General features: G+C 34.2%; 1 protein-coding gene and 1 pseudogene across 1 annotated transcript in view; one reads left to right on the top strand and one right to left on the bottom strand.

Moving 5' to 3' along the window:
* Nucleotides 1-1,445, bottom strand: part of LOC111472171 (polygalacturonase-like) — a 2,124-nt gene extending 679 nt beyond the window's left edge. Inside the window, exons 1-3 of the mRNA XM_023117822.1 lie at nucleotides 939-1,445; nucleotides 534-823; nucleotides 128-356 (exon numbers count right to left, since the gene is read on the bottom strand). Of these exons, the coding sequence (XP_022973590.1) occupies nucleotides 128-356; nucleotides 534-823; nucleotides 939-1,382 (963 nt within the window). The 5' untranslated portion in view covers nucleotides 1,383-1,445. The remainder of the gene's footprint in view (nucleotides 1-127; nucleotides 357-533; nucleotides 824-938) is intronic.
* Nucleotides 1,446-6,360: 4,915 nt separating this feature from the next.
* LOC111472157 lies at nucleotides 6,361-7,756 on the top strand (annotated as a pseudogene).
* Nucleotides 7,757-12,239: the final 4,483 nt, after the last annotated feature.

Below are 12,239 nucleotides of genomic sequence, written 5' to 3' on the forward strand. Positions count from 1 at the left end.
AAAAAAAAAAAAAAAAAAAAAAAAAACAATTACGTATGAAATTTAAAATTTAATCTCTATTAATCAAATTTAAAGTTAAATATAATTGGTAAGAAGTTAACATGTGAGGATTAATGAGAAAATATACCTGATGGGGGCAGCCTTCATCATGTGGACAGTAGTTTTGATCAATTATGATAGGGTTTTTCACATTCTCCAAAGTAATGTGTTTAAAATGAATATCGGTAGCGAACCCACTACTTGGTCTTCCCCAAGACTTAATCCTCACTCCATTTGTAGTCTCGGTAAAAGTCGATGATGTAACTGTCACATTTTTCACTCCAGGCTCATCTGCCGACTTCCCCAAGCTTCCAATGCTACAAACACATATTCAACAAATAGGGAAATAGTTAAAATCACTAGGTTCAAGATCAAAAAATTTCTAAAACGTGTTTTTATTCCTTCAAAATCTAATTTTATATTTGGTTTTATAATTTCAAATATATTTTTCATACCAACAAAATAATTTCCAAAAATTATTTGTTGACATCTACCTGATTCCGTGCCCTGGTCCACATGTAACACTTTCTATCCATAAGTTGGTGGTCCCTGGACCAATTGAGATGCAGTCGTCACCGGTGCCGATGTTGGAACTGAGGATGGTCACATCTGATGACTCTTGCACATGGATGCCATCAGTGTTCGGACTATCGCCAGGATCCGAGACCTTCACTCCTTGAATGTTCACATTTTGGCAACCGTGCACCACAATGTTAAACATTTGGCTATTAATTGAAGCTAATCCATTGATGATAACATTTTGTGCATTTGTGATTTCAAGATTCTACAAATTCAAAACAATGGAGAGTAAGAATTAGTACAATGCATTTTTTTTCAACTTTCCCCAAAATACAAATTTTTAAATTTTGTTATATCTAGCCAACTTAAATAATGCATACCGGTGCTCCATCGGGGCAATTATTCCCAGAGTGTTTACAATTCCATATGCCAGATCCTTTCCCATCAATAACACCGCCATGAATGGAAAGCCCATTTACGTCTTTAAACCCAATCCAAGCTTTAGTTTTAGCTAGAACTTGAATGTCCGAGGAAGCCACAAGAGTGCCATCGATGCTAATAGTAATAGCATTGTTCTTACAAGGCCCATTAAAGCTCCCACTTTGAACGTAGAATGTGCCTATGGGCACGTGAATAGTAGCTGGTCCTGTCGAGTCACAAGCCTTGGCCCATGCTGTTTGAAGTACAGGCGAGGCATCGGTCTTTCCATCGGGCTTGGCTCCAAGACTAACAATATCTAAGGTTAATTCATCCGCCAATGCATGGTTCAAAAGCAGAAGTAGCAAAAGGGAAAGAAGAAGCATTAAGGTTCCATAGAGAGCCATATGAAAACTGAATTGTACAAATATTTGTGATAAAGGTGAAAGATGAAAAGGAAGTAACTGATGGGAAAATGGCAGAGCTATGGAGTGATATTTATAGGCTAGTGCTAATGCATGTAAGTAATTCTGATAGATATGATTATCATTTATGGTCACTTTTTAAATGGTTAAAAATACTTTTTTAAATACTTTTGGAAAGTGATTTAATACTAATTCAAAAGGTTGGAAGTGATTTTAAAAATTATTATTATAATGGAAAGATTTATTTTGACAAAATTTAGGTAATGTAGAAAATAAAGAAGGTGTGCATTAAATTTGCCAGAGTGATTTTGAGAAACGTGTTGATAATTATAATCTTCGAGTTGTTACTCAAGAAAATATCTTGTTTGAGTCAACCATATGACTTACATAGATAATATATATATAATATTCCATTTGTATTCATGATTGTTGCCTTTTTTGGATGATTTTTTTTTCCATTTTCGAGCAACTTCTAAACTTCCTACTATAATAAGAATTTCTTACTACTTTGTATAGTAATTTTAAATATCAATAATAATGATTGGTGATACTCAAAATGATAAAGATGACAATACGCTACCATATACGCAATATTATGAAAAGTCTAACTTTTTATTTGTCAATATATCATACAATTTTTAAATGTAACAAGTTTATGAACTCTACCAATCATACAACAATTTTATAGTTTATGAATAGACTTCTATTATTGATAGGCTATTTTGACGGTTTCTATCACTCTTAGGTATTCGTTTTTTCATTTTGATTAAACTTAATCTTATTATATATTTAGAAGTTGAAGGTTGTTCGAGCCTAAGTCCTTTTTTCATCTTTTATTTTTTATTTTTATTTTTATTTTTTTTATTTTTTATTATTATTTTTTTTATTTTTTGTAATTTTTACCCTTGCACTAAGTTAAAGAACAAAGCATGGTTGAGTCAAGTCATTTCTTGTACCTTTCTGGTTAAATCGAATGTTGATCTTTAGTTAGGGATTGAAGTATGGTTAAGTTAATTGCATTTCTTTGTTCTTTCTCGTTAAATTGAACTCTCGTATTTAGTTAGTAGTCGAAGCCTGATCGAGTTAAATCTATTCCTTTCTCTTTTTAGGCTAAATTGAACCATGTTTTTTATTTAAAGATCCAATTGAGTTATTTCTCATTTTTTATTTTTGTTAAATTTAAGCCTATTTTTAATTAGAGATTTAAACCTAGTCTAATTTGTTACATTTTTTTCCAAAATTAACTCATGGAATAGTTAGAAGTAAAGGTTTAGTCAAGTTTAGTCAATGTGGAGTTAAATTGAATCTTTCTTAGATTGCTCTTCACATCAGTCCATTGACCATGGTATAGATGCTATTCTTTCTAGGATCTCATAAGGTTCATGGTAAGATAGTTCTACCAGCGGAAGCATCTACCACTTATTTAGTAGCAATATTTATGGTAGAAAGTTTTCATTTGGATACAATGAGATAATCCATGGTGATGACACTTTCTAAGTATCTCTTTGAATCTCTCCCTAAGTGAAAAGCTTCCCTTAGTGTTTAATCTTCAAACTATTGAAAAGTAACAATTTCATTTTTGAACTATGCATTTCTAGTGGGTGGAAAATACTTAACTAAAATTTTCTCTACTAGACTATTCAAAGAATCAATTTTTAGTGGGTAGCTTGTATGTTGGGTCTGATAATCCACGAATTTAACTCCTCCAAAGCTGGGTTATGCTTTGATTGCTTTCCTTGTCATTTGCTAAATGAATAGTATTAACAAGAATAGTATTAACAAGGATTCTCTAGATTGGCCATCACTATTATATTTTCAAATTTTTGACTTGGTTGGCCTCCCAAGGAGAAGATCCCCTTGATGTATATTCTATTATGTTATTCTCAACTTTGCTCCCAAAACTTTGGCCCTAAAGATTCTGTCTATTTTGGAGTCTATAATACATTTCAAATTTATAGGGTCATACACCAAATGTTTTGAGTTAACTTGGATACAAAGGTTAAGAACCAACTAGTTGAACTATGTTCGGATTTGTTTGGTCGGAGTGTTATGTTTATCCAGCTCTCAATATTATGGAGAAAATAGTAGTAGTTGGAATCAAGCCAATCAATTTTCAATTATTTATTATTATTATTATTTTTTTTTTTGTCAAAATTTCATCAATTTTGTTAAATTTAAGTTGAAGTGTATTAGGAAATTAAATACCAATTTAAGTGTTCTAGGAAATCACATCACTATAGCCATAAAAAAAAAATTACAAAATAACATGGGAACAAGAAAAGAAAAAAAAACCTAAAAAAATATAACATTGTTGGTACAAATTAATGTAATATTATAGAAAAAACATATATTTTCATTTATACTAGTAATTTTTAAGTATATAAAGTGGCACCTATTTCTTAGACATTTATATGCAATAAACATTAGGCTAAAATATTCAATCTCAATCTACCTTAAAATATTCAACTAAAATTATAGGAAACTACTGCACATGATTTTTAATTTTAAATACCAAATAATAGACTTAATTTATGTAGACACAATAAAGAGTCTTCGAAAGGAAATTTGAAGTAATTCAGATACCAAAAGCTCAAGAAAAGAGGTCCCAAACGTCGACAACGAGGTAAGTAGCTACCTTGGACTTTTTGTTAAGAAATACTTGTAGGAATCGCTTGGATTTCCATATGAACTCTAAACCAAGTATGAAATTAGGATATATGAAATAAAAACCCTAGGAACCGTAAGTTAAGACCTTGAACCGAACAAATTGCTTGGGATTTAGGTAACATTAAAATAACTTACTAGATGAACTCCGCTGCCTATGAAATTTTAATGTTGAGGATATCATAGCATGTTGAGATTATAATATGAAGTTTTGTAGTCATTGGATTAGGATAAGTAGGTAAACCAAGAAATGGTACAAAATGACCATAATGCCCCTAAGGACATCTACCTACGGTTCATGATCTAGATTACCTCCAAATGCTATGAAACCCTGAAGTAGATCTTATTTTATGATGTTTGATGATTTGTTGAAGTTTGAAAAGTCATTGGAACACTTTAAGTAGCAAAACCAAGAATTAGGTGTAAAATGACCAAAATGCCCCTAGGACTACTTAAGAGATTTCAAGATCTATACGTGCTTCAAATGATTTGCTACTTCTTATAAGGTCGATTATGAAGGACATGAAGATAAGTCTGAGGTTTCAAGTTGATTGGAGTAAGTTTGAAACCTAAACCTAGTTAGGATCCAAGAAACACCTAAAGGAAACACCACAAGACTTTAGACTCTTCTAGAACCCTCTAAAGAACTCCCTAGGAATCTATGACCTTCTAGAAAAACTTACACTGAGATGAGTTCATATGGTTACAAATACAAGTTACAACTTGTGATACTCTAAACATGTCCAAAGTGACCCATGACCTGCACCATGTTTCTTTTGCAGGATGTCATGCCTCAAGTTTCCCTCACCTAGAAGAGATGCCCTGCTGACTTGCAGGATGCCATGTTTAATTATGCACCGAGCAAGTGACCTTTACAGTCTATTAAGGGGAGTAATCTAAAGTCACTGAGGAACAAGAAGTGAGTACGTTACCTTAACCACGAATCAAGAACCTCCTAAGACTTAGACTACGCTGCTTGGAACGCATGAAGCTTTGAGCGTAGGTTAAGCAGACTGTATTATAGGGCAAGCCCTTGATGCAGTATTAAGACTACATCGCTTGGAACGTAAGAAGCCTTGGATGTAGGTTTTTAGACTATGCCGCTTGGAACGCATGAAGCCCTGGACATAGGATTAAGTAGACCGTATCGAAGGGCAAGTCCTAAGATGCAATAAGACTACGTCTCTTGAAACGCATGAAGCCTTGGACGTAGATTAAGGCTATGTCGCTTGAAACGCATGAAGCCTTAGACACAGTCAGGTGCATGTCTAGTACCGTAAATCCTAGGGGGAGTGTCTTGGAGAATGAATTAAGAACAAAACAAGAACCAAGGAAGTACCAAGAACAAGAGAAAGATCAAGGAATAGAACAAGGATCAAGATCCTAGTTCTAAGGACAAGAACAAGAAACAAAGGACCAAGAACCAAAAACCAAAAACCATAGTACTAAGGCCCTTAAAGGAAAACCAAAGTTTTAGGATTCAAGGACCAAGGTCCTCAAGAAAGATCAAGTTAAGAACCCCAAGTCAAGAACAAGAATTAGAGGGCCTAAGTACTTACAACAAGAACAAGAACAAGAACAAAGAATGTGGTACTCTAGCATATCAAGGACACGATTAAGAGCCTACAAGTAGGCTACTTACTGAGTCTTGTACTCATTCCTTATTCTCCCTTTTTTTCCAGGTGATAAGGAGTTGGTCGAGGTCGAGAGCGGACTCTGGAGCAGGTGCCATAGACAAACCTCACCCGTCGTCCTTCAACCCCTTTGTGTCATCCCTTAACTTGTGTTTTAACTATTGTGTTGTGTTTTAAAATACTTTGTATAAACTTTATTTTGACATAATGTTCGATATGTTTTAAATTCCTTTGTTTTATTTTGCGAAAAATTTACCCGTTTTTTTTTTTGAGTCATCGAGTCAGTCGGGTCCTTATAAATTGTCAAAATGACACATTCTTTATTTTTCTACTAATTAATTTATTTTACTTTTATTGAATACTCTTATGAAAATTTATAACAGGTAACATGGAAGATAAAATCTTTAGAGTTATTTAAATTTTGTCAAATTAAATCTTTCCATTATAATAATATTTTTCAAAATCACTTCAACTTTAAGTCAGTAGCATGCATTACTCTATAAATATCACTCCATAGCTCTTCCATTTTTTCATCCGTTCTCCTTTATTTTCTTCTCTCACACTTATCAGAAATATTTGTAAAAGTCAGTATTCATATGACTTTTTATGGAAACCTAATGTTTTTTCTTTTTCTATGGTTACTTCTATTTTTGAACTATGCCATGGTTGATGAATTAATATTAGATATTGTTAGTTTCGGAGTGAAGCCGGATGGAAAGACCGATGCTTTACCTGTGCCTCAAACAGTATGGGCTAAGGATTGTGATTCGTCGGAACCAACTACTATTAACGTGCCCAAAGGCACATTCTACGTTCCAAGTGGGAGCTTTAGTGGACCTTGTAAGCACAATGTTATTACTTTTCGCATCGATGGCACTCTTGTACCTTCCTTGGACACTCAGGTTCTAACTAAAACTAAAATTTGGATTGAGCTTCAAAACGTAAATGGGCTTTCCATTTATGGCGGTGTTATTGACGGGCAAGGATCTGGCACATGGAACTATAAACTCTTCAGGGAATAATTGCCCGGATGGAGCCATGGTATACATTATTTAAGTTGGCTAGATAAAAAAAATACCATATTGATTTAAATTTGTATTAATTCTAGCTCTTGGTTGTTTTAAATTTGTAGAATCTCATATAGAAAATTCACAAAACGTAATAATCAATGGATTAACTTTGATTAATAGCCCAATGTTCAACATTGCGGTGCATGGTTGCCAAAATGTGAACATTTAAGGAGTGAAGGTCTCAGACGCTGGCAATAGTCCAAACACTTTGATGGCATCCATGTGGAGGAATCATCAGATGTGACTATCCTCAGCTCCAACATCGACACCAGTGACGACTATATCTCAATTGGTCCAGGAACCACCAACTTATAAATGGAAAGTATTACATGTGGACCTAGACACGGTAGGTGACAACAAAATAATTTTTTGAAATGATTTTGTTTGTTTGAAAAATTAATTAGGAATTATAAAAACAAATATAAAATTGGACAAAGTGGTTTTAACTATTTTCCTTTTAACTTATGAAAATGATGAATGCAGTTACATATTATGAATGAGAAAATGAATCCTCCTAGAAAATTTGGTATTTTGTTGAATATATGTTTGTAGCATTGGCAGCTTGGGTTGGTCGGTGGAAGAGCCCGGAGTGAAAAATGTGACAGTTACATCATCAAATTTTATTGGAACTATGAATGGAGCGAGGAATTAAATCTTGGGGAAGACCAAGCAATGGATTCGATACGGATATTCATTTTCAACACATTATTTTGGATAATGTGAAGAACCTTATCATGATTGATCAAAATTACTGTCCACATGATCAAGGCCGCCCAGGTCATGTATATTTTCTCATCAATCCTCGATATGTTAACTTATCAACTTAATTCATTTAGTTTTCATACCATATTTTGATTGTTCTTGTTTGCATGAATAGGATTTCGGAGTAAAAATTAGTCAAGAAACTTAAGAAGATATCAATGGAACATCAGCCACTGAAATAGGAGTCAACTTTGATTATAGCCCAACAAATCCTTGCACTCACTAAGCTTGGAAGACATTAAAGTTACTTAATAATCAAATAGCTAAAGCTTCAGATAAAGATGCCAAAGGAATGATGTGGTTGAACCTCCTAGTTACTTAAAATAGACGAACCTAATTTTGGTATTAGCAATATATTATAAAGGTGGATATAGGAGTTCTATTGCGTGAGCCTAGTAAATGAACTCTAATGATTTAATTTTCTTGCCATTCGGACACACAAGTAATTAGTACCATTAAAAAAAAAAAAAAAGAATACAGTTAGATGAACCTGTGTTGTCCACAATCGTATGATATTGTCCTCTTTGAACATCGGCTCTCACAGCTTTATTTTGAGCTTCTCCAAAAGACTTCACACATTATCATAAAACTAAAGACAACTAAATACAAATACTTTGAAGTATTAATTACTCTAAATGTAAGGAAAATATAAGTATAGATCATGAAATAACAAAACAATACAAACAATTAGTTTAAAAAAATTATATCTAACAAAAAAAAAAAAAAAAACTTGCTAACATTTTAGATAATTTTTTTTATAAATCTCCATATTTAAAATCATTTACTATCCACCAAATCGAGGTAAAAAGGTATTCTTTTTTCCTTCCATTTCCAACCAATACAAATACAAAAATTTTGAGTTTCAAAAAATTTATTTAAGAATCCCTAAAATGTAAACAATATGTTTTAAAATTATGAACTTTGAATATAATATATATATATATATATTTTTTTTTTTTTTGTATAAATCATAATCAATCTCACAGTGTACGTGTCCGTGCTTATCATAAGGGGTAAGTATTCTGATGCACGTGAATATACAATTATACATGAGGTCACTATATTTTTCATTGTGGCGTAATAAATCATGCATGACAACCCTCATTCTTTCATCACATATTACACTCGGTAATATATTGCACTAGATGGATATATATTTTACAAATCTTTTGAAGGAATCGTATTAGTACATGTTATGTAAAAAGAAATATGAAAATAGAAAGAAAATAGAAAATAATTGATCTTTTGGAAATTGCAATGTTGAGAAGGAATAAGATAAACGATGGGGGACACATTTCAGGCATTGAGGAGGAAAGAAAGGACGAGTGCATTGGTGGAGAAAAAATAAAGAAAATATTACGTCAAGCAGGATTCGAAGACCGGCTACCCAATGACCTGCATGCATCTAGAAAAGATGATCTGACCCGACTCAACATAAGAAAAATCAAACTCCTAGTGGGTGCCCACAGTTTCAAACTCACGTCCTCGACCTTGGTGGACCATTCATGTTGGGCCATATGGCAACATCTTAGCGCGTACACTCTCCCTTTAGGCGCGACCATACGCGCGTGGGGCTTGTGAACCAACGCGTGAGGTTCCCCTTTTAACCTAATTGTATTTTGTCCCAGTTTTGATACGCGCGTGGGCTTGAGAGAGCTTTCAAGAAATTTGGGTCTCCCAACATGTGAAAAAATAAGTTTCAAAGGGCATGCTTCATTCTAGTAACAATTTGGATTTGAGGCTAGTAGTACTAGTAGGGATGACAAATTAGTATGCAAGCATGATGGACCTTAGGTGGTTGGAACATGTGTAATTATGACACACAGGATTATAAAATTATGAAATTTCCATTAGAGCAAGAGAATTGATAACATTTTCTAATGTGGTATGATGGAAGAAGGAATATTCTGATTTGTTCTTCGGGTGATTGATGGATGTTATCTCCCTGTTGAGCTTATTTGATTGTTGATCGTGTGTATGATTTATGTCATGACTTTCATGCATTAAGGCTTGGTAGGAATACCTTCTTAAATAACATATGAAAATAGACATGATTTATGTATTAGAGATAGTTCCTAGTTATATTTTTTTCCTAGTAAAGCACACATCAAGATCACAGTTAAGATTAGAGTGCTATAGTTAACGTGGTTTACATGTAGAATCAAAGGTTCGATCTATGTGCACCTAGGGATTGATTAAGCCGAGAGAGTAACCTAGAACGTCCTGAAAATTGAGAAATGGAATTTAATTTGCATGAACACTCCTAAGAACCTAGTAGACTTCCATAGTGTATTAACATGATTTAAGTAGCTTATAGAATCACGAAACAAGTTGAGTTACTATTGAGTGTAGAGTCGAGATAGGGTCGATGTTGTAATCTCGTTAAACTAGATCTTGAGAAGAACTAGAGACTCATGGATAGTTAGCTCAAGATGTATACCCCTATGGAGTTTAGAAACAAAGGAACCTGTAAACCAGTCCTAGTTGGACTAGGGACTATACGAGTAGGTGGAGAGCCCCTACTGAGTGTAAAAATAGGTGAACCTATAAACTAGTCCTTCTTTGGTGGACTAGGAACTACATGGGTAGGTGGTAAGATTAGAGCACCTATTGAGCATAGAAATGAGTTAAGGCCGACGCTGCGACTTTGTAAATCGGTCTTGGTAGAGATTAGGGACTACGCGGGTAAGTGGTTTAGCATGAACAATTTGATTGAGTGTAGAAACAGGTCAAGGTCGATGTCGTGACGCCATAAACCAGGTTCGAAAAGGGACTAAGGACTACACGAGTTGATGATCAGTGAAGAATCAATTGGAACTTCGTATAGACGAAAGGAAAGTCGTGAGAATCTACTAGGAGAAGAAAATGATGAGAGCCTACATACAAATATGTTGCTTATTGAGTATATTTTTATACTCGCCCCTTTTATTTCCTTTCTTTTTCAGGTATCGGTCATGGAGGGGTATCATTCCGAAGTGTCAATCAATTTTCAAATTGTGACATTTTTTATTTTCTTTTATATTTTTATTTCGGATTTGTAATATTTGAAATAACATCACTTTCTAACAATTAAATTTTGGGGTTGACTTCTTTTTCTTGTTTTAAATTTTATTAGATTTTATTCTATTTTATTTTTATTTTATTTTCACTTTCGTCTCTTTAATCTCTAATCAATTTTGGAAGTTTCAAAATATAGATTATTATCATTCTTTCTTTTGTTACCCTTGTATTTAGTTAAAGAATGAAGCATGGTCTCAGTCATGTTCATTTTTTGTACCTTTCTAGTTAGATTGAGGCTAAAGAATGAATCATGTCGTTAGATTGACATAGGACACAACCCTAAGAGTATGAAAATGATATTAATGTAAATATCCACGAGCACGTGTCACATAGTGCAACCAAAAGATGAGGCTAGAGGGTTGTGCGAGAAGAGATGTATATTTGGACTTAGAGGGACCTCATGCATATTGTATGTTCATAAGCATAGGACTACTTTCCCTAGAGATGATGAGTGCGGACGCGCACCGTATGATGAGTGCGAATGCACACAGATGAGGGTGTTCATGAGACGCATGACACTATGGGGTTCTATTGACCTCCGAACATCGCTATAGATTAGCTTGACCAGAGCGTCCAAGGGGTGTGTGAGCGATCTGGGGATTCACACTCGCACGTGTGAGTCGTGTGTAGAGAAGTATTACACATCCAATTTGTTCGAGACTAGAAGTCACCCTTAAGATGATTAGAGATAGGTCCCTAATTCATGATTGCATGTGTTTGCATTAGCATGGTCCCTATAGTGGGGTCACTTATTGAGTATTTCTTCGAAATACTTAGACCGTGTGACATATTGTTTTTCAGGTAAAGGTAAGGCGCCCATGTACAATTGACGGCGGCATCGGGATCAGAGTCTTGGCGCATGCATAGGATAATTGCATTTTTAAAATTTCTAGTCTTTGTTAGGATAGAGTATTTGCATTTCATTTATTTAAATTATTTAATTTGTAATTGTTTTATCTTATTTTGAACTCCAGCATGATGTTTGAAACACGTAAGTTCGCCAGTGTTTTCTAATGTTTTAATGTATTATGAAGTTTTAAATTTTTCCGTTAATAAAGATGAAAATTCTTAGAGTTATATTCTACATAGAGAAGAGCATGAGACGATAGTGGCAACTATAGATATATGTTAAAATTTAGGGTTCTTACAGTTGGTATTAGAGCTCTAGGTTTTAGATTCTGTAGACTAGCCTATGATGTAGGCTTGGCATGTTCCATTGTCCCAACGTCGATGTCCCGTCACCGTCAGGTACGCCTTGCACAAGATAAGAAAAGAGACGTTTTTGAACACGCATGCATTTTTATGTTAATATTGCTGAAATTGTTGTGATATTTCAAGTATTTATTTAAGAGTATGATGTGTGTGTTGCATGCTAAGTGATTTTGTTAAGTGATTTTGTTTGCAATATGATGTGAACTTAGTATATGTGATGTATAGCATAAGTTCATAAGTACGAGCCTCAGGCTTAAGAGATGCTATTTTGGTTTCTAGAACCATGTTGCCTAGATCACGCGAAGAGCAAGACGAGAAAGGGGACGACCTCTTATTAGAGGTGAGGACGAGGTGAGGCTGAAGAGAGTCCTCCTCGAGAAGGATCAGAGACAGAGCTTGAATTAGAACCCTTATTGCATGTATGGTTGGCAAGCACC

Source organism: Cucurbita maxima, unplaced genomic scaffold (assembly GCF_002738345.1).
Source record: "Cucurbita maxima cultivar Rimu unplaced genomic scaffold, Cmax_1.0 Cma_Scf00066, whole genome shotgun sequence".
Taxonomy (NCBI): domain Eukaryota; kingdom Viridiplantae; phylum Streptophyta; class Magnoliopsida; order Cucurbitales; family Cucurbitaceae; genus Cucurbita; species Cucurbita maxima.